The sequence below is a fragment of the Ranitomeya imitator genome, chromosome 1 (genome assembly GCF_032444005.1).
Source record: "Ranitomeya imitator isolate aRanImi1 chromosome 1, aRanImi1.pri, whole genome shotgun sequence".
Classification (NCBI taxonomy): Eukaryota; Metazoa; Chordata; class Amphibia; order Anura; family Dendrobatidae; genus Ranitomeya; species Ranitomeya imitator.
Window position 1 is genome coordinate 860,503,266 of NC_091282.1, and position 24,030 is coordinate 860,527,295.

The window sequence follows — 24,030 nt, forward strand, 5'->3', positions numbered from 1 at the left end:
TTACCCCCACATATGAGGTATCGGCGTACTCGGGAGAAATTGCCCAACAAATTTTATGATCCATTTTATCCTATTGCCCATGTGAAAATGAAAAAATTGAGGCGAAAAGAATTTTTTTGTGAAAAAAAAGTACTTTTTCATTTTTACAGATCAATTTGTGAAGCACCTGGGGGTTTAAAGTGCTCACCAGGCATCTAGATAAGTTCCTTGGGGGGTCTAGTTTCCAAAATGGGGTCACTTGTGGGAGAGCTCCAATGTTTAGGCACACAGGGGCTCTCCAAACGCGACATGGTGTCCGCTAACGATGGAGATAATTTTTCATTCAAAAAGTCAAATGGCGCTCCTTCCCTTCCGAGCCTTACCATGTGCCCAAACAGTGGTTTACCCCCACATGTGAGGTATTTGTGTACTCAGGAGAAATTGCCCAACAAATTTTAGGATCCATTTTATCCTGTTGCCCATGTGAAAATGAAAAAATTGAGGCTAAAAAATTTTTTTGTGAAAAAAAAGTACTTTTTCATTTTTACGGATCAATTTGTGAAGCACCTGGGGGTTCAAAGTGCTCACTATGCATCTAGATAAGTTCCTTGGGGCGTCTAGTTTCCAAAATTGGGTCATTTGTGGGGGAGCTCCAATTTTTAGGCACACGGGGGCTCTCCAAACGTGACATGGTGTCCGCTAAAGAGTGGAGCCAATTTTTCATTCAAAAAGTCAAATGGCGCTCCTTCCCTTCCAAGCCCTGCCGTGCGCCCAAACAGTGATTTACCCCAACATATGAGGTATCAGTGTACTCAGGACAAATTGGACAACAACTTTCGTGGTTCAGTTTCTCCTTTTACCATTGTGAAAATAAAAAAATTGTTGCTAAAAAATAATTTTTGTGACTAAAAAGTTAAATGTTCATTTTTTTCCTTCCATGTTGCTTCTGCTGCTGTGAAGTACCTGAAGGGTTAATAAACTTCTTGAATGTGGTTTTGAGTACCTTGAGGGGTGCATTTTTTAGAATGGTGTCACTTTTGGGTATTTTAAGCCATATAGACCCCTCAAACTGACTTCAAATGTGACTTCAAATGTGAGGTGGTCCCTAAAAAAAATGGTTTTGTAAATTTCGTTGTAAAAATGAGAAATCGCTGGTCAAATTTTAACCCTTATAACTTCCTAGCAAAAAAAATTTTTTTTTCCAAAATTGTGCTGATGTAAAGTATACATGTGGGAAATGTTATTTATTAACTATTTTGTGTCACATAACTCTCTGGTTTAACAGAATAAAAATTCAAAATGTGAAAATTGCGAACTTTTTAAAATTTTCGCCAAATTTCCGTTTTTATCACAAATAAACGCAGAATTTATTGACCTAAATTTACCACTAACATGAAGCCCAATATGTCACGAAAAAACAGTCTCAGAACCGCTAGGATCCATTGAAGCGTTCCTGAGTTATTACCTCATAAAGGGACACTGGTCAGAATTGCAAAAAACGGCCAGGTCTTTAAGGTCAAAATAGGCTGGGTCATGAAGGGGTTAAGGTAACCATACATGTCAGGTAGATGTCATGCAAATACTCATTGAGTCAAGAGCTTTCTCTCCTGACGTCCTAATACACAGACACACTTGGTTTGGCAATGCATTCATGTGTTCTCAATGGGAAGAGTGGAGAAAGCAGAAAAAATGGTCAATCATTGTTACCCTCAATATTATCTTTTGATCGAAAATCAGGAGGACCCCATTACACAGTGGATAGTTGGCTGGTCTCCCTGAAATTAGCAGTTTGGCTGATATTACTCTAATGTGTACAGAGGCCTTTCCTAAACTTTGTATGTTTATCAATTCTATATCTAAAATATAAACTATGCAAAAACAATGGAGGGTATTTATTCATATTTAATTTTCCATATGCAACTATAAAGCCATGCCACCATTTTCAGATACTTTGCAATTGTTAACAATGATGATTTCTAAATATCAAAGTCAACATGAATAGTATTCTATTCAATGCTTTGTAGAAGACTAAATAATAAATGTATAGCTTATTTTTGTCTGAGGCAGAAGGTAAACCAGCACACGTAAGTAGATACAAATTAAATATTTATTCCAAAATTGTTAAAAACATCAGTATATATTCCACAAAAAAAGATTAGGAAAAAGGTCTATAAGACATTCAAAGCGGTAGTTTATGGTATTTCATATGTACCTGATTAATTCTCTTATGGTAGTTTTCTCTCAGGTCCATGCGTTCATTCAGAAGTTTTTCCACTTCTTCTCTGCTACTTTCACTATTTATTTTATAGTCCTAAGATATAAAGAAGTAAACGAGAACAAAGGATACTTGTCAGAACATAATGAAGGACATTTTGGGACATCTTTTGTCACTTTCTTTCTAGTGCATCAGATTTATTAACAGGGTAAAGTCCTGATAATGAATCTACTTAAAGGGTTGGTACCAAGTTTTGATGTTATCACCTATAGCAAATTCATGATATTCATACTGATCTTAGGAACCTGACGCTAATGAGGCACAGATAAATCCACCCGTGCACCAGGTGCAGCACTGTGGCTCAGTGGGTAGCACAGCAGCCTTGCAGCGCTGGGGTCCTGGGTTCAAACCCCACCAAGAACAATATCTGTAAGGAGTTTGTATGTTCTCTCCGTGTTTGCGTGGGTTTCCTCCAGGTACTCCGGTTTCCTCCCACATTCCGAAGACATACTGATAGGGAAATCAGATTGTGAGCCCAATAGGGGACAGTGATGATAATGTGTGCAAACTGTAAAGTGCTGCGGAATATGTTAGCGCTATATAAAAATAAAGATTATTATTATAAATTCTCTATAGGACTGTCAAAGATAGAAAATGAATGGAGTGAAAATACTCAACCTACGCTCCCTTCAGACAGGGCTCTTAAAGGGACTCTGTCACCTGAATTTGGCGGGACTGGTTTTGGGTCATATGGGCGGAGTTTTCGGGTGTTTGATTCACTCTTTCCTTACCCGCTGGCTGCATGCTGGCTGCAATATTGGATTGAAGTTCATTCTTTGTCCTCCATAGTACACGCCTGCGCAAAGCAAGATTGCACAGCGCAGGCGTGTACTATGGAGGACAGAGAATGAACTTCAATCCAATATTGCAGCCAGCATGCAGCCAGCGGGTAAGGAAAGGGTGAATCAAACACCCGAAAACTCCTCCCATATGACCCAAAACCAGTCCCGCCAAATTCAGGTGACAGGTTCCCTTTAAGAGAGCTATTCTGGAGATCAGACCTGCAGCGATCATGAAGTTACCTCCTATATAACAGATAAGGGATAACTTTAAAACTTGAAGCAAACTTGGTTTGATATGGCATTGCTTTCCAGCACTATCCATAAAGGGGTGTTGCCATGAGCAAAAGTTCAATTTAATTAATAGATCTCAGAATAATAAGTTCCACAATTACAATAGGATGTGTTTAAATAAAATGTTCCTGTGCTGAGATAGTCTTATAAATGTGCCCCTGCTGTGTACTTGTAATGTCCGTGTCTGACTGCACACGAACATGGTCTGATGGTCTGATCATATTACAAATTATTCTTTCTTTGAAGTAAAACATTATTTAAAAGCATTCAGCCTAATGTTTTATCTCACAAAAAGTATCATCTGTGATCCCCTGCTGTAATGTCTGTATCCTCTCTTCTACTTCCTCCCCTGCCCAGGAGATGTGGTATGATCTGACCAGGTTCCTGTATGGTCAGACACAGCCATTACACAGTACACAGCAGGGGCACATTTATAAGATTATCTCAGCACAGGAACATGAGAGACTGCGGAATCATCTAATTGGATTTTTCTACCACAAGAAGTAGACCATCCATAAAGAGATAAATTACCTACAGGACCGACTACAAGGACTGGGTTCTTGTCTAATCAAAGAGACATTGCAGGATTTCTACAACAGTTTGCAACATCACCTCATTATCAATAAGAAAAAGAAACTGGACAGACTCAGGAAGAAAGCAGGTCTCAATGTAGCTGAAGGTAAGCCCAATTTACAGAACCATTTTAATACATCGTCCTCTGTTGTAAACCTCTCACAATATAAGCCAAGCACAGGAGAAATGCATGTTCTTTCAAAGGGACTAACATTCTGTCCTACAAAACAGCTTGATAGGGCTCAGTTTTGTAGTGATATCGAGGAATTCTTCCGCAGATTGCGACTCAAAGAATTCTTTCATAACCATGCAGATATCACATCACAAGACAATGTAACCGACACAGCAAAAAAGAAAAAGAGGACAAACTGGACCCCCCAACCTGGGCACAACCAAACGCTGGATCACTACATTGACTGTTTCCGTAAAAAAGTTAAATCTGACATTTTGGACAGACACCACAAAGTGCCACAAAATATCACTGTGGAGGAAAGAAAAGCCATACAATCCTTAAGAGACAATAACCATATCATCATCAAACCAGCTGACAAAGGAGGAGCTGTAGTCATCATTAACATGACAGATTACATCCAGGAAGCAAACAACTCTTGGAGAAAAAATACTACACTCCACTTCAGGGAGATCTGACCAAAAAATGCACAGAGGAACTAACACATATCATCAATGGATTTGATTCCACTTCATCTTCACTGCTGGAACTAATACCAGACAATCCTCGAACCGGTACCTTCTACATGTTGCCTAAAATACATAAAGAAGGTAATCCTGGGAGGCCTATCATCTCTGGTATTGGGACTTTAATTGAGAATATCTCAGGTTGGTTGGAGAACATTCTGAAACCCTTGGTGAGGCGCACACCCAGCTATATCCAGGACACCACTGATATTCTTTGCAAATTGTCAGCGCTGGGCCCACTTCCAGAGGACACTCTACTAGCCACAATGGATGTAGAGTCTCTCTATTCCAACATTCCTCATGAGGATGGAATTGCAGCATGTAAATGTTTCCTTGAAAAGAACAATCTAGCAACAGAACCAACACTGCAATTTATCAGTTTTGTGCTCCATCACAACTATTTTTCTTTTGGGAACAATTTATACCAACAGTGTATGGGCAGCGCCATGGGAAGCAAAATGTCCCCACAATATGCTAACTTATTTATAGCAAAACTAGAGGAAGAATTTTTGTCATCTTGTTCTGTTAAACCTTTTGCATACTTCCGCTACATTGATGATCTGCTAATAATATGGACAGGCTCAAAAGATGATCTACTCGCCTTCCACAATAACTTCAACAAGTACCACCCAACCATCAAGCTCACCCTCAACTTTTCAAAGACCCAAATACATTTTCTGGACATTACCATATACATCAAGGACAATGCCATACAGACATCCATTTACCACAAGCCCACCGGACGTCCGGCTTATCTTAGATGGAACAGCTCTCATCCAAGACACACAAAAAAATCCATCATCTACAGTCAAGCTCTGAGGTATATTCGGATCTGCTCAGACAGCAAAGACAGGGAACTACAGCTGCGATCACTGAGGAACACATTCCTACAACAAGGATACCATCCACTGGTAATAGATGAGCAGATCCATGGGGCTACAAGGATGCCAAGAAACAGCCTCCTGGATTACAAACTGAGAGAGGATAACAACACGGTACCTCTTGTGGTCACATACAACCCCCACATGAGAATCCTAAGGAAAATTGGTGCTGATCTCCAACCCATATTCCATAGAGATCACAAATTGAAAGACATATTCCCAGAACTACCACTTCTCTCCTACAAACAGCCCCCTAACTTAAGAAATCTCCTTGTCAGAAGTATTCTCTCATCACCATCAGAAACTGGCACATTCCCCTGTAACAATAAAAAATGCAAAACTTCTACTCCAGATAACTAAAGGTACCTTCACACTGAACAACTTAACAACGATATCGCTAGCGATCCGTGACGTTGCAGCGTCCTGGATAGCGATATCGTTGTGTTTGACATGCAGCAGCGATCTGTATCCTGCTGTGACATCGTTGGTCGGAGCAGAAAGGCCAGAACTTTATTTCGTCGCTGGATCTCCCGCAGACATCGCTGAATCGGCGTGTGTGATGCCGATTCAGCGATGTCTTCACTGATAACCAGGGTAAACATCGGGTTACTAAGCGCAGGGCCGCGCTTAGTAACCCGATGTTTACTCTGGTTACCATTGCAAATGTAAAAAAAAAAACAGTACATACTTACATTGCGGTGTCAGTCCCCTCGCCGTCAGCTTCCCGCACTGACTGTGAGCGCCGGCCGGCCGTAAAGCACAGTCAAGTAAGCCAAGTAAAGTAATGCCAATTTATTTTCTTAACCTAAACCACATTTTGGAGGGTTTCAGCTTTCAAAATAATAATTTATACAACCAATGGATGAATTTAACGTCAGGTTATAGGCTTTTATTTACATAACATGGATAAGCGACATAACTTCTGTCAGGGAGTGTATGAACAATTATAGTTGGTCAAACAGTGAAAACACAAAAAATGCGACATAACTTCTGTCAGGGAGTGTATACTTTATTGTACTGCTACATATTTATTTTCTGACTGTTTTCAATAAAATGCTTTTTTTAAATTTAATATCCAAGCAGAGAAAAGAGATATATTTTTATAGATATGGCAATAAAGCCGGTAGAATGCTGGCCAATGAGGCCAGAGAGGTTAGACCAACACAGAGGATTTACCAGCTTAGGCTGCTTTTACACATGACTTTTTTACCGTCAGGCTCAATCCAGTGAATTTTGAAAAAAAAAAAGATCCGGCGAATGATGCCGCCGGATCTGTTTTTTCCCATAGACTTGTATTAGCGATGGATTGTGCCGGATGGCCACACGTTTCATCTGTCATTCGGTGAAAATTGTTGATCTGGCGGCGGGAAAAAACGTGCAAAGTTAACTTTTTTGTCTCCGGTGAAAAATCGGACAGTGCCGGATCCGGTGGCGTCTGGTGTTTGCTACAATGGAACCCTATGGCGCGGGATCCGTCAAATGATGGAATCCGGCAACAGATTCCATTTTTTTAAACTGAGCATGCTTCAATTTTTTGGGAATCCAATTAGCTGGATCAGCTAGTTGGATCTGTTGAAAAAACGGATTCGTCGCATCAGTTTTTCATAATCTGCGACGTACCCATTTTTTTCAACATTCGACGGATTGTGCCTGACGGCAAAAAACTGATGTGTGAAAGCAGCCTTAGAGATCCCAATGGACAAATCCACTCTGATCCTCAGCTAATCAATAATATTTTAGGCTCCTATTATGAGGCTTTATATAACAAACTCAATACTTTAATAACATCCCCACACACCTTATTAGATGAGGTGGCAATGCCGATATATTCGGAGACGCAAAAGACATTCCTAAACAAACCAATTTCTAGTGAGGAAATAATAAAAACTTGAAAGATCCCGGGACCCAGCGGCTTCATCGCTGAATTTTTCTAATTACTTTCCCCTGAGATCTCACCAACCCTGGAACAATTGGCAAATAAAATGGTAAAAGGAGATCCCATATTTCCATCAGCTAACAGGGCCTATATCAAACTGCTATTAAAACCAGGAAAAGACCCCGCACTTCCGACATCTTATAGACCAATTAACACAGATATCAAATTACTGTAATTTAAAAAATAATGGCAGATAGATTGGCCTCGATTCTTCCAAAGATTATATCTCAGTCTCAGGCGAACTTCATAAAAGGCAGATCGGCAACATTAAATATAAGATATATAGGTTTACTCGGGTGTGACTCGGCCAGGGGGAGGTAATGCTCAGGTGTTGGTCACTATAATGTAGATACTGAAAAGGCATTTGACAATGTTAGCTGGGAATGGCTATTTAAAGTCCTGTCCAGAAGGTTGTTGTCGGGCCCTTTTCTTGAATATGTACGTAATCTGTATCGCTCCCCCGGTACTCAGGTTTATACCCTGGTTTAATTCCTGGCCCCCTCCCCCCAAGAATGGCCCAATAGTCCAGTACTCACTGTTATAGTTACAAAAAAAACACTCCTCACCTCTCAACGTGCCCGCACTGCTCCCTGCTCCAGTCTCGGCAGCTGCCGCTGCACTGCCTGACACACAGCGAGTGCGCAATGACATCATCACGCACCCGCAGCAGCAGTGTCAGAGGCAGAGTGGGGAATGATGGGAGAGGGAGCATCAGGTGACACTCTCTCCTCCATCATTTGCTTTGAACTTTACCGGCAGACACCAGTATAGTTCAATGTGGCGGGGGAGTTGGCGCTGGTGACAGGCGGGCCCCCCTGCCTCACAGGGGCCCCATAGCGGCTGCGTGATGTGCCGCTACCTGAGGGCCCCTGGAGGAGCGGGGGCCCTAGGCAGCTGCCTGCCCCTAAGGCTGGCCCTGAATGGGCCCCCCTGTCTCACCAGTGCCCCGGCACTTGCCCGGGTGCGCCGGGTGCTTACGCCGGCCCTGGGGGAGAGGCCATCTTGAGGAAAGCCCTTCTGGGTGGCATTATAATTGCTTCATCCAATATAACATATTTATGAATCAGGATTGGTTGGCTGCCATCGTCTACATATGCCTTGAACTATCCCCCTCTGCTAAAATCCTAAACTAACTGAAGGTGTGGCATGATCTCCCGCTCATGGGAAGAGCGCATCTTATTAAAATGATCAGTATGGCCAAGTTGTTGTACCCACTCCAAATGATACCCCTACTACTCAAACACTCTGATATTAACTTTCTTAATAACCAATTTGGCCAATTTATTTGGGGAAAAAGCGCCCCAGAACTGGTCTATCAAAATTCATGGCCTCCAAAAAGGATGGAGGACTAAATTTCCCTAGTGTTAGGAATTATAACCTAGCTTGTCTCATGCGATATATCATTGACTGGATACATAATAGAAACACCTATGCTGACTCCACGTTAGAAGAAGACTTTGCTCACCCTCTAGACCTGACGGCAATATTGCATTCTCGTCTTTCCTCCCTGCCTCCGGTGTTAAAGAGGTCAGTTACATTCAGAGATTTCAGCATGGAAAGCGGTGAGGAAAAAGACAACCTCTCATTTAGAATCTCCAAACATTTATCATTATGGGCCAACCCTGAATTCCCCCAGGTTATGGAAAATAGGTTATTTGTTGCCTGGAGGCAGAGAGGCAGATTTACTGTCTCACATCTCCTCCATCCAATGGAATCCAGATGGTTGATATGCGCGGAGTTACTCGAAAAATTTCAACTCCAGCCGTGAGGGTATCATTCCAATACGAATAGCTCAAATGCCCAATCATGTTGGCTCTACAAGATGTCACATTTGAATCAAGGCGCAAAGAGCTAGATAACATACTCCAATACCCAGTGGGGACTCCTTCTATATCTATGATTTACTCCACAATGAAATTGAACCTGATAGAACCTTATCCAGACACATTTTATAAATATTGGAGACTACGTTGATGCTCCCTCCAGGATCAGAAAAGGCTGGTCCCTCTTTCGGAAATACATAATAAATGAATCTTGGAGGGAGACTAAATTCAAAATCAAAAATCATACATGGAGCTATATATGCTTTTAACATCCACAAACCAGACCCTAACTCTGACAGACTTACTGCCTGCCCCAGGTGTCAGCTTTCTAAATCGGACTTACAGCATGGATTGCGGTCATGTCATTCTGTCACCCATTTTTGGGATGCAATATTAGAGTTGATATCTGAATTATGGAGCAATGTACAACCGTTGACTCCATTGATGGTGATCCGATATTCTTGGGGTGAGCTGGGCATATACTGATTTTAGCTAAAAAGCTGATCCTTAGGCAATGGCTCAGCCTTTCCACCCCATTAATCTCTGATGTGGTGGCCCAATTACATCACTATAAGATGATAGAGCAAGAGGATGCACTAACGAATAAAGAGACACAAGCAGGTAAATTCTTAACAAAATGGAGACAATTTATTGGCAAATTTTGCAGTATGGAGGAGAGACAGAAAATAATCAAACCTTTTATTTCAATGAAATGGTACTTAACAGAAAGTCTCAAAATAATCTAGGATGCTTTCGGATAGAAGATCAAAATTCTCTGCTGACTGATGGGAGGGCTCGAGATGGGTAGGAAGATGATGAGCCATAATGGTGATATGATTAAATAAGGAATGATTGTAGGATCCCCGCTGTCACGGATCATTTCTCCGTGGTGTCACTTATTCATCACGTGCCTGCTCTCACATGTGACTTGGGGTTGTGCCTGCAAGGGTTAATCTATCTCCCCACTCTCAGTCTAGCATTCAACCTCTGTCCTATGCTGTAATGGGAGCATAAATCACACACCGACCCAGGCCACACACCCGCTCATACACGCTGCCACCACTCATCGAATACACGGGTGATGAGTCCCGGAACTAATAATACTAATAATGTCTATCACTCATAAGGCCCACACACCTTAGGCTATGGATTCTTTTAGAACATTCAAGGTTCAACTTGTTAAAGTTTATACTTTAATAACAAAAGGTTCAATGCTTACAATAAGAAAAAGGTATAAAAATATGATAATACAAAGACATACAACTTATGCAAAACAGTATAAAATAAAGAGGAGAAACTTACAGAAATTACTTAACTGGTAGTTGCTTCTGCTCCCTGAGGGTAGGACGAATGTAGATTGGATCACACCAGCTTCTCAGGCTGCCCCCATCATGTGAACACAATTCTCTGTCTGCAGCCTAAATTTATAACTTTGGTCTGAAGGTCAGGTTTCTAGACCGGCCCCTCAGGTTAATATCATAATTGCTGGCTTTCTGATTGGCCACAGCCGCGCTACTAATGAATATATTATTTTTCTCTTGAGACACTTGTGAAAAGGTTCTCAGGAATAGATACCCTCAGGCCTCAATTAACATCTCCCCTCCAAGACCTAGGAGGTGCCAAATGTTACCTTTCTTCTTGGCCCTAGCTAGACCTCCTGGTGAGATATGGAGACACAATTTCTACTAGTCCCAAGGAAGTACCTATTAACACCTAGGTGCGACTTGCCTTCAGGACAGATGTTACATTATCACTAGTCACACATATATGTTATGACCTGGTGGTTAGGAGCACCCGGCACGACCTGATAGTTAAACTCACACAGGACAAGCTCTGGGATGTGGGAGCTCTGCTGACCGCAACCCCTAATCCTATCACACACACTAGAAATAGCCGTGGAGCGTTCCTGACTCTCCCTAGATGCCTCTTCACAGCCTAAGAGCTAGCTAGCCCTAGAGATAGAAAATAAACCCTACCTTGCCTCAGAGAAATTCCCCAAAGGAAAAGGTAGCCCCCCACATATATTGACTGTGAGTAAAGATGAAAGTCACAAACGCAGAAATGAAACAGGTTTCAGCAAAGGGAGGCCAGACTTACTAAACAGACAGAGGATAGGAAAGGTATCTTTGCGGTCAGCACAAAAAACTACAAAAGACCACGCAGAGTGTGCAAAAAGACCTCCACACCGACTAACGGTGCGGAGATGCCACTCTGCATCCCAGAGCTTCCAGCTAGCAAGACAAAATCATGATAACCAGCTGGACAAGGAAACAATGAACAAATAATAACTATCAGGAACTTAGCTTCTGCTGGAGAAGACAGGTCACCAGAAAGATCCAAGAGCGAACTGAACCAATGCAGGAACATTGACAGCTGGCATGGAGTAACGATCTGAGTGGAGTTAAATAGAGCAGCCAACCAAAGGATAAACCACGTCACCTGTGTAAGGAACCTCAGAAGATGCAACTTCACTCACAGCCACCAGAGGAAGTCCATGGACAGAACTCGCCGAAGTACCATTCACGACCACAGGAGGGAGTTCGACAACAGAATTCACAGCACATATAACACTAGACATATGTCACTACACACATATAGATATATACACATATTTCACCACACCCCCCCCCCCGGTTCCCCACCCCTCTGTTTTCTTTTACTCTGGTTCTTGCTTTGTTATATTGGAAAAGGTGCATTACAAGGATAAGTTACCACTCTTATGAGGCAGATGTTTCTGAACTTTCATTCTCACTATATGTGATGTGAAGTTAATGGTCCTGATACTATTATTCTTTTAAGCTCAGAAGTGAAACATTGCACCATTGTCTTGTTTTGATTGACGGTATTTACTTTGTTAATGTGAAAAATCGTTAATAAAAATGTACATTAAAAAAATGTATTTTTTAATCAAATAGGCCTTTTCACTATTCCTATTTTCTTTGGGATTTATGTACTCCATTTCTTTGTTGTGTTTCTAGCCATCTAATGTATATAGCAGGCTTAAAGTGAACCTGTCATGTTAAAAAATGCTATTAACTTACAGATAGAGAGTTAATCTGTAGGTTACAGTGTTTTAAGGCTCTGTGACCGCTGCACTGAAAGTATGGCTACTTGGCTACTGGGAGGAAATTAACTTTATTCCTCCAGGCAGCCCCCGGTTTTCAGTCATGGGGACGGCTGCAGTCACAACTCAGTACATAGTGAGCTGCAGCTGTAACCTTGCACTGGCAATGATTTACAGCAGGCTTAATTAGTGCATCAGTGTAGAGCCAGCTGTCAGTCAGTGCTGAGGCGTAGTTATAGCTGTAAACAGAGTGCTGTTTGCAGCTGTGCCGATCATGCCTCTATGACTGAATGACACATACTGCCAGAAGGAATAAAGTTCACTTGCTATGAACAGCCAGGCTTCCAGTGCAGTGGCCGCACTGATTTACAACGCTATTAACATGTAGATTAACCCTATACCTGCAGGTTTGTGAGGAGCTGGCGACTTACTAAAGACTACTGGACGAATGGACTTAGAGCGAAGTCCACAGCACCAAGGGATGCAGACTTTTTCCAGCACGGAGCACCAGTTATGATGATATTATTGTTGTGTTTTATTAGAGATTTGCTTGCTGTGTTTTATTAGAGATTTGCTTGCTCTTCAGTTCAGACTCAGGATTCAATCTTTCCATTCAGTGACAGTAAGCAGAGAAAGACATGCAGCTTAGATCTTATGCATAAGGCTACTTTCACACTAGCGTCGTGCACTGCACGTCGCAATGCGTCATTTTGCAGAAAAAAGTTGTCTGCAGGATGCGTTTTTTCTCCATTGGCGTGTATTAGCGACGCATTGCGACGCATTGCCACACGTCACAACCGTCGTGCGACGGTTGGTTGTGTTGTGGCGGACCGTCCAAACAAAAAAACGTTGCTTGCAACGTTTTTTTTAGCATCGTTTCTGCCATTTCCGACCGCACATGCGCGGCGGGAACTCCGCCCCACCTCCGCGCAACTCACAATGGGGCAGCGGATGCGCTGGAAAAATGCATCCGCTGCCCCCGTTGTGCGGCACTTCCACAGTATGCGTCGGTACGTCGCTCCGACGCACTGCGACGGGCCGAGTACGACGCTAGTGTGAAACTAGCCTAAGGCCCGACCCAAGATTAGTAATCAAGGAAATCAATCATTCCATTGTTCTTCCAGTCACTAGTCTCATTGTGTGAATGGGGGTTGTAGACCAAGTGAAGCTGTCACTACATGGGGTCTCACATGCAGTCCCAGGTGATGGGCTTCTGGAATATTCTTAATCCTTTGAGCTTAAAGGAAATGTTTAAGGAGGAGGGTGCGAACACTTCTGTACTTTCAGGGGCTGATCCCAGAGAGGGAGGAAGAAGCCACATGTTTAGTATGGGAGTTGGGGAGAGTGACATTGAAGAGAGAGAATCTAGGATGAGGTCCTGGAGCACCTGGATGGATGGTCTATAGAGTTTGGAGACCGGTTGTCGGCTGGGCTGGACACACGTGCTACTGTTGAGGGATCTGTCGTCTGGATTTCAGGAACTTTCTTAAAGACTGCTGCTGCTGGATACTTGGGCTTTGGTTGTGTCACCTGATGTCAGGAGGAGCGTGGGCTGTGACTGCAGACTAGTACAAAAAAGAACAGCATCCCATCCAGGTGATGAAAGATTAAAAGAGCTTTATTCTGCCATGATGCAACGTTTTGACCATTATAGGTCTTTATCAAGCATAGTAGAAACCTGGCATCATGGCAGAATAAAGCTCTTTCAATCTTTCATTACCTGGATGGGATGCTCTTCCTTTTTTGTACTGGACTGTATTTTCTTTCCAATTGGGCCACTGGACTGGAATATGCACCCCTGCATTGAAGTGCTGTTGGCTGCTACCTATTTCTACTGTGACTACAGACTAGACTGGAGGGAGATACAAAACCTGTGGGCCAACCAAAAGTTGGAAGACAAGGAGTATCGCTTGGTACGGGGGCAGTGGGACTACCATGGATGTAAGGAATAAAAAATAGTTGCATCGTTAACCTGCCTAGGTGATTCTTGCAACCCACATCCTCAGATCTTAGGTTAGTAGCGTTTATTTGACACAACTGGTTCCCTTTAAGATTACATTTCTATAATTACTTAAAAAATTCAAGATGAGACTAGTGGGGTGTTGCTCACATGAAAAATTAAATCCGATTACTATTTTAGCATTGAATTTTTAACATAAGTCTCATCAAAGCCTAGGTATATGGCGAGGCAACCCTTGCACATCTTTAAGTTAGTATATCTACTTTGGCTTGTCTTCTGTATGATTTACCTGGAAGTCTTTTATAGTCCTTAGAAGAAATTTTAGAATCTCTTCCTTTTCATTACCTAATTTCACATTATTCATCTTAAGACCTTGAAAAGGACAAATAAAGAAACATAAATAAAGTCAATATTTTACATAATGCTTCTCTCTGTATATTGCAGAAACTTACATTCTAATTTACTGAGTAAATCTGCCAGATGTTGATAGCAGGCAACAATAATGTCTGTATTCAATTCAGATCTTTTGCTGGAGAGAAAACAGAATGTCTTATCATCCGAAAATGAACTAAATAGTTCTGACTGCAGCATGCATTTACTAATTAACATATGCACAATGCTACATAAACGTAAGGACAGTCAACATGATACAAATGTTAATTGAAAATTACAACTGTTCTGCAAAGGAAATTATATTACCATTTCAATATTATAAAACATGATTGACGCTGAAAGTGCCCAAACGCATTTGATTACCATTACAAGCCTGATTTTTAGCTGGACCGATTGTCTGTTTTATCTGTATGGAGATGTTATGACTCTCTGCCAAAGGTAGTATCAGATATTAAAGTACAACATGATCGGGCAGTTGGATGTTAATATACCGAATCCTTTTTTAAAAAATTATTTTATCTTTACATCAAACACATACAACTTATCACTGGAAATATAGTATATTAAGACAATTTTGCTCACATTTTCATCATAGTATTACAATACATTGTTAGGCACATCTAAGATTTGCATAATAAGAAAATAGATTCTATAACATATTACATATATGGAGAGAGATAACCCAACAACACTAGAAAATAAGTAAATGTCCAACCCCTCCTTTCCTTTCACTTCCCTCATTCTCATGAATGCTTCTAGGGGGATGAAATCTACTATATAATTGTCTAAGGGTCACTTCTGTCTGTCCTTCTGTCTGTCACGGATATTCATTGGTTGCGGCCTCTGTCTGTCATGGAAATCCAAGTCGCTAATTGGTCGCGGCAAAACAGCCACGACCAATCAGCAACGGGCACAGTCCGGCGGCAACATGGCCGCTTCTTGCTCCCGCAGTCAATGCCCCCTCCATACTCCCCTCCAGTCAGCGCTCACACAGAGTTAATGGCAGCGTTAACTGACCGTGCTATGCCGCGGGGTAACGCACTCGGTTAACGCTGCTATTAACCCTGTGTGACCAATGTTTTACTATTGATGCTGCCTATGCGGCATCAATAGTAAAAAGATCTAATGTTAAAAATAATAAAAAAATAAAAAATCGTTATATACTCACCGTTCGTCGGCCCCTCCGATCCACAACAGGCCTTTCCCGCTCGCGACGCTCCGGTAACCGGTCCATGCTGCGATCTCGCGAGATGATGACGTAGCAGTCTCGCGAGACCACTACGTCATCATCTCGCGAGACCGCAATGCACTCTTGAGACCGGAGCGCAGGAGGAGTGTCGGTAACCGCTTCACTTGGATCCGGGGGCTCCGGAAGGTGAGTATATAACTATTTTTTATTTTAATTCTTTTTTTTTACAGGGATATGATGCCCACATTGCTATATACTACGTGGGCTGGGCAATATTCAAGATTCAAAGAAGCTTTATTGGCAGGACCAAATACACATCAGTTTTGCCAAAGCAAGTGTATAGAGGCAATAGGGATAGGGACTGAGGGGATGTTGGGTAGGAGCTGTGGGGGGAGGTGGATGGGGCAGATCCAGGGTGGGGGCTATAGTCCATGGCATAGGGGAGATGGATGGGGCAGATCCAGGGTGGGGGCTATAGTCCATGGCATAGGGGAGGTGGATGGGGCAGGTCCAGGTTGGGGGCTATAGTCCATGGCATCATAGTTCTCTTTCTCGTAGTCTATGACATTCGCTCACATACCGCGCTGCTATCTCCACCGCTCTCTCTTCTTCTCCCAGCAAGATATAGGTTTTCTCTTCCTCCTTCATGGTGATGAAGTCTGGGAAGAGATGTGAGAGTCTCCTGAAGTGAGTGTCCCTCACTGCTGAGTATTTGGAGCAGTGTAGCAGGAAGTGGGTTTCGTCCTCTATGGCCTCCTGATCACAGTGTTGGCACAGTCTTTCCTCCCTGGGCTTGTAGCTCTGCCTGTGTCGGCCACATTCGATGGCCAGACTGTGGGCACTGAGTCTATATCGGCTCAGGATCTGGCGGTCTCTGGGGTCCGGGAGTTTCTCCAGATATGGGGCCAGTCTGTAGTCTCTCTGTAGGCTCCGGTACATGGTCAGTTTCTGTGAGCTGATGATATCATTCTTCCAGTCACTGACATACCTCTCCTGGCCTTCATCTGCCATCTTCCTAATTCCGGCTTTTGTCAGGTTGTTGTGATTGGTGTTCTGCTCCGGTTGGGTTTGGCTGGGCTGTTCCGGGGGTTCTGGTTTTTCTGTTTCACCTTCATGTATCAGGGCTTTATGGTGGTGGGAGCTTGGATTGCTCCTATGCAGGTGAGCCCGGAATGACAGCGCCCTCTTTAGAACTGTTAGGTGTAGAGGGAATCTGCCCAGCTCGGCCCGACAAGCACTGTTGGAGGTGCTCCGATGGACCTGGAGAAGGTGCTTGCAGAATTCCAGGTGGAATATTTCTGTTGGACTGGAGTCCCACTTTGACCAGTCTGGGTAGGTGTGAGGACCCCAGACTTCGCTGCCATACAGGAGGATTGGGGCGATGATGGAGTCGAAGATTTTTAGCCAGACCCTCACTGGTGGCTTCAGATGGTAGAGTGTCCTTCGGATGGCATAGAAGGTTTTGCAGGCCTTGTCTTTCAGGGTCTCTATGGCTTGTTTGAAGTTCCCTGACCGGTGAATCTCTAGGCCCAGGTAGGTATATTTGTCCGTTCCTGTGAGGTCGCAGTTGTTGAGGATAAATGATGGGTGTTGGTCTGATCTTCTCTTTCTCCTCTGGAACACCATGGTGTTGGTTTTCTTTAGGTTGACCGGTAGGGCCCAGGTGGAGCTGAATTTCTCTAGGATTTTCAGGTTGTCCTGGAGGCCTTTCTCGGTTGGTGACAGCAGCAGCAGGTCATCTGCATACAGCAGGAATTTCACCTGGGCGTCGTGGAGGGTGAGACCTGGTGCTGAGGAGGATTCCAGGGCGGTAGCCAGCTCGTTGATGTAGATGTTGAAGAGCGTTGGGCTTAGGCTGCAGCCTTGTCTTACTCCGCGGCTCTGCTGGAAAAAAGCCGTTCTTTTGCCGCTCACACTCACGCTGCAGCTGTTCTCGGTGTAGGAGCTTTTGATGACATCGTAGGTCTTTCCTCCTATTCCACTCTCCAGCAGTTTCAGGAATAAGCCCGGGTGCCACACTGAATCAAAAGCCTTTTTAAAGTCCACAAAGCAGGCGTATATCTTCCCATTCTTTGTATTGTAGACGTGTCTCTGAATGAGGCTGTGCAGAGTATAGATGTGGTCAGTGGTGCGGTGGTTCGGCATGAACCCTGCTTGGCTCTTGTTGAGGACGTTGTGCTCGGTGAGGAAGGTGAGGATCCTCTTGTTCAGGATACTGTTGAACAGTTTTCCCAGGTTGCTGCTGACGCATATGCCTCTGTAGTTAGCTGGGTCATACCTGTCCCCACTCTTGTGGATGGGTGTGATGAGGCCTTGGTTCCAGGTACGAGGGAAGTAGCCGGCACTCAGTACAATATTGAAGAGTTTAACCATTGCAGCCTGTATTTCTGGTGGGCTGTACTTCAGCATTTCTGGTAGGATTCCATCTAGGCCACCGGCTTTTCTACATCTTATGGAGGAGAGTCTCTCGGTTACTTCCTGTAGTGTTATAGGTGTATCCACCGGGTTTTGGAAGTTTTTGATTTTTTCCTCCATTGCTTTTAGTTTCGCCATTATGTTTTCCTGTTCTTGGCTTAGTCCTTCCTTTGGAATGTCTTTATAGAGGTCTCTGAAGTATTGGAGCCAGAGGTTGCCATTTTGGATATGGTTGTTGTTTTTCTTGTCTTTGGTGCCCATGTGGTTCCATAGTTCCCAGAAGGAGTTGTCTTGGAGGGCGTCTTGGAGTTGATTGAGCTTCGTAGAGATGTAACTCTGCTTCTTCCTCCTGAGGATGGTTTTGTACTGCTTTTGTATGGAGTCATAGGCTTCCCTCAGACCCAGGTGGTTGGGGTCTCTGTGTTTCTTGTTGGAGGCTGTTCTCAGGGTCTTCCGTAGCCAATATACTACATGGGCTGTGCAATATACTACGTGGGCTGTGCAACGTGGCTGGGCAATATACTACGTGGGCTGTGCTATATACTACATGGGCTGTGCTATATACTACGTGGGCTGTGCAATATACTACGTGACTGGGCAATAGACTACGTGGCTGGGCAACGTGACTGGACAATATACTACGTGACTGGGCAATATACTACGTGGCTGGGCAATATACTACATACTACGTGGCTGGGCAATATACTATGTGACTGGGCAATATACTACGTGACTGGGCAATATACTACGTGGCTGGGCAATATACTACATACTACGTGGCTGGGCAATATACTACGTGACTCTGCAATATACTACGTGGCTGGGCAATATACAAGTCACTGGGCAATATACTACGTTACTGGGCAATATACTACGTGGCTGGGCAATATACTACGTGGCTGGGCAATATACTATGTGACTGGGCAATATACTATGTAACTGGGCAATATACTATGTGGCTGGGCAATATACTACGTGACTGTGCTATATACTATGTGGACATGCATATTCTCGAATACCCGATGCGTTAGAATCGGGCCACCATCTAGTGTCCTATAAACATCTATTAAACCCATTTACCTATCAAGATTATTATTATTTATTTTTAGAGCACAATTGATTCCATGGTGCTGTACATGAGAAGGGGTTACATACATGATACAAATATAAATTACAGTGAATACAGTGAACAAACTAATAATGACAGTCTGGTACAGGGGGAGAGGGCCCAGCCCTTGCGGGCTTACTGTCTACAGGATAATGGGAGAGGAGACAGTAGGTTAGGGGGTCTGCGGCAGCTCCAGTGGTGGTGAGGTTGTGTTACAGCGGTAACTCGCAGTCCTTCCCAGAGCCCCTCTACTCACTCTGTGGTTCTTTCTCACATCAGTACGGCCCCCTGAGTGTGTTTCATGCAGCACTGCTGCATCTACATGTGGCATTCATTGAGTCTTCGGGGGGCGTGGCAGGTCTCTGCAGTAATTTAACCCTGCTGTGTCCTGCAGAGATTAGGTTCACCAGCCTATCCCATGCTAACAGGGCTGGTATCAGGTAGTACCTCCTAGCCCCACTCCTCGCCTGAACATTAGTTCATAGCCAGTCTGTCTGCTAGCATCCCACTTAAGCATTAGTGTATTATTGTCTCCCATTTTAACTCGGTTTGTTTACTCATCCTGTCTGACCTCTCCACTCCTGACCTTGGCTATGTTTATTGACACTGTGCTGCCCCTGAAACAACCTCTGACCATCTGACTACTCCTCTGTCTTGCCCCTCTAAGCTTCGCATATGCGCTTCTGATCCTACTGTCAGCTGCTGCAGAGCCAGGGACTGCCCTGGAGTGGCACACTGGCGGCAAAGCCCATCTTTACCATCAGATGCTCTAGTGAGCACACAGTAGTCACTTAGTTAGGCCCCTTCAGGGTAAGCTGGGTCTATTGCGCAGTGGGTCCACATCCACCACCGTTACAGGTGGCAGGGTGTCATTCAAGGCTGTAAGCTTTTTTGAAGAGATGGGTTTTCAATTCCATCTGAAAGTTCTGAGTGTGGTGATATACTCGGATGTGTTGCTGCAAAGAATTCCAGAGGATGGTTAATACTAGGGAGAAGTCTTGCAGGCAATTGGGTGAGGAACATATGAGTGTGGAGAAGAGAAGAAGGTCTTGGCATCATCGGAGGTTGCATTTTGTAAGATCTCAGGAGATTAGTCCAGAGATATAAGGAGGATACAGGTTGCAGACGGCTTCCTAAGACAGTGTTAATAGTTTTGAACTGAGTACGTTGGGGAATTTGGAGCCAATGAAGGAATTTACAGAGGAGAGAAGCAGAGGAGAAGCGTACATTGAGGTGGATTAGTTGGGCAGCAGCGTTAAGAATGGACTCGAGAGGTACGAAAGTGTTAGCAGGGAGGCCACAGAGGAGGATAATAAAGTAGTCAAGGCGAGAGTAGATTCAGGGTTGAGGAAAAGATGCATTATGGAAATATTTTTGAGGTGGAGGCAGCAGGAGGTGGTAAGAGCTAGGATGTACAGTTTGAAGGACAAGGCAGAGTCAAGGGTTACTCCTAAGTGGACTTCCAGTACTGCAAAAAGAGTGGTGTCTGCTTAATGTGTAGTTAGAGAAGTATGAGAAGATCCAGGAGAGGGCAAGGTATTTGATGTCAAGGGAAGAGAGGATTTGTAATAGGAGGGAGTGGTTGACTGTGCCGAAGGACAGATTTAGAAGGAGGAGTGCAGAGATTTGTATGTTAGCTTTGGCAGTAAGTCATTAGTAATTTTGGTCCAAGCAGTTTTGGTGGAATTGTAAAAGAGTGAGTTAGATGAGAGGTGGGTGGAAAGTTCAGCAGGATAAGCGTGGTGAGAATGGGGAGGAGGTGGAATGGAATGGGGTCAAGTACACAAATGATGAAATGTGATTTGGAGGGGAGATGACAAATGGGGAGAGGCAGTGGTCTGTTATATTTAGGGGTTGTGGTGATTCTGTAGTAAAGACTTGTCTTGCTTGGTCGATCTTATTGTTGAAAGGTGCGGCCATGTCTTCTACAGAGGTGAGGAAGGTCAGAAGGGGCAATGGAGTGTAGAGGAGGAAGTTAAAAACGTTGAATAACTGGCATTGTGAGAAAAATATGATATGAGGATTGTGAAGTAGACCTGTTTAGGTAAGAGACAACTTGAAAGTAAAAGTTGCTTTTTTAAATGCCACAGTCTTCTTACCAGTGCATTTTCTTCTAGCTCTGCTCTGCAACACTGAAGTTTTTTTGTGAGGTTGTTGTGCCAGAGTTGTTTATTGATTTGTCGCACTCTGCCATGCACGAGAAGGGTGACTGAGTCAATAGCAGTGTGGCACTGTATAAAAGGGTGGCGCTGTGTGTGTCGTGGAGTGAAGATATGGAGGATATTGATAGAATAGAGTCAGGGAGTGTGTGAATGTCTAAGCATGCAAGATTTCTGTGGGGGGTGCAAGTTGCCTGGGGGGGAGGGCAGGTGAGGGGTACATGAATGAGAAAGTAGACAGTGATCAGATAGGGGGAGAATTGAGGTTGCCTAATAGATGCGCCTTTTCTGGGCAGCTGCGGTCTGCTGTTTTTAGGCTGGGGGCCTATATCCCCTTACCAGTCTGAGAATAGCTGCCCACAGCTGTGAGCTTTAGCAAGGCTGGTTGTCAAAAATGGGGAGGACCCCACGCCATTTTCTTAAATTGTTTATTTAAATAATTAAAAAAACAGCGTGGGGACCCCGCTATTCTTGATAACCAAACTTGCAGAAGCTGACAGCTGAGGGTTTCAGCCCCCAGCTGTGAGTTTTGTCTGGTTGGTTCAAGAAAATAGGGGGAACCCACATTGGGTTTTTCACTCATTTATTTCTTTAGATCGCAGCCGCCTGTGTGATACCCTGATCATCCGCACCTACTGTCACTGTTACTAGCGGCAGCAGGTGTTGGATGATGGGGGTAGGAGTCCCAAAAGTCCCACCTGCAGTCATTTGGACTTTAATATAATGCTCATCATTCTCCTCTGCTCACCAGCAGAGCAGGGGAGAATGATGAGAGCTGGCTTCAGCACCAGCCGCCGGGGAACAGAGCTTACTGTAGCGCTACATCCCCAGCGGCCGTTCGTGTGGTACTGATGCTGCACACAGTTGTCACACATGTGCCATACGTAGTACACACACGGACACAGATATCTCATTTACCGTTTTTTTCCAGTACCGGAAATAAATGGACGTGTGAAACAGGCCTTAATGTTTTGTCAACGTTTTTAGGCTTTTTTAATGGCTAATTTTCTTTTTTTTTTTCTATAAATTCATTAAACAATTAAATGAAATGCTTGCATTTTATAAGGCAAAGACACCTATAAACGTTTTCAAGACACCTTCAATTTACTTCTATTGTAAAATATGGAGCAGCTTCATAGAGAAAAACAACTGAAGAATAGTCAGGTATATTCTTTTAAATGCTTCCAGCCTTTGAAACCTGAAGCAAATTAACAACGAATAAAAGATGGAATGTATGAACAGCAAAGTCATTTTACAATAGAAATTAATAGGAAGAGTCTTTCAGGCTTTGTTGATCAATTTTTCTGTCTTTTTTAAGAGCAGACTCACTGCAAAAGACTCCTCAAAAAACTCCGTACAAGGGCTTCACTCTTTATTTGTCCCCTTCATTTTCAGGGAGGTTGAAGAGTCAGACTTTCATAGACAGCCTCAGACTTGTCCATAGGGGAACAGCTCAGTCACCTGGTGGAAACTCATGCAGGACTGTGCCCCCTACATGAGCATTACTTGGCACAGTACACTTAATGCAGTATTTAGTGATGAAGCCAGCATGTCATTATTAATTTAGCAAACTACCTAATTTATTTTTATATCAATGCATAGGTGAATTTGTGAACGATCAGGTAATATTGCATATAGCTAGACAGTGAGCTCCCAATATTAATGTTACTAGTGGGCCCCTGCAAATTGTCGCTTCAGAGAGGAAGAGAACTACAACTCTAGTGCTTAATATTGGAAGCAGCAATCCTAAAAGTCAATATCAATCCTCTAATGAGCTTTGCCACATGGCTTAGGATAAAAGTCAAATCCAAAATCTCAATTTGCAGACATTATGTTTCGGGGTACTCATCAGTGCAAAGTTTGACATCTGGTTGGGCTGGGTGAAAGACATCTAACCGGAATCCAAGGGCTAACGTTTCCTCTGACGGAGAGTGACATGTGGCCCATACCTACAAACAATACATAGTGTACGCTACATTGTACATGTAGGCATGATGGGTCAGATTTGGCAGAGCACAGTTGCACAGATGATTCCTTACTTTACTATACATTTTCGTTAGTAGAAGTTAGCTTTACCTTGTTATATTCTACATAGTTTTATATGTAAAATATATTTTTTCCTAAGATCAGTATGTCCTTATAATATTTTTACATGATAAAATTGGCTAAAAAATGTTTTACAGTCCACATTATGAAACGTATGACATTAGATAACACTAATAAGCATGAATTACCCTAATGCACTGGAATGGAACGACTAATTTAATAATGGCTTGAATATACTTAATTCTGTCTGTGACAACATTCTGCAGTACATGGGCATTAATTCAGAGGAAGACACAGACAACTCAGGGTTCCTGGCATAACAGCGAAATAACATATTCAGTTGGTACATCCTCTAATATTTTAAATTAATAATGATGACTATGAAAACATGTTCTCACTTGTACAATGCACATTTTATGCTGTGTAGTTTAGAAGTAGTAAAAATTCCACACTCAAAAAT

The 24,030-nt window shown here is 43.3% G+C and overlaps 1 protein-coding gene across 1 annotated transcript in view; it reads right to left on the reverse strand.

Annotated features, from left to right (window-relative positions):
• LOC138651724 (myosin heavy chain, clone 203-like) overlaps positions 1-24,030 on the reverse strand; it is a 240,910-nt gene that overhangs the window by 33,849 nt on the left and 183,031 nt on the right. Inside the window, exons 12-14 of the mRNA XM_069742150.1 lie at positions 14,713-14,789; positions 14,550-14,632; positions 2,192-2,290 (exon numbers count right to left, since the gene is read on the reverse strand). Of these exons, the coding sequence (XP_069598251.1) occupies positions 2,192-2,290; positions 14,550-14,632; positions 14,713-14,789 (259 nt within the window). The remainder of the gene's footprint in view (positions 1-2,191; positions 2,291-14,549; positions 14,633-14,712; positions 14,790-24,030) is intronic.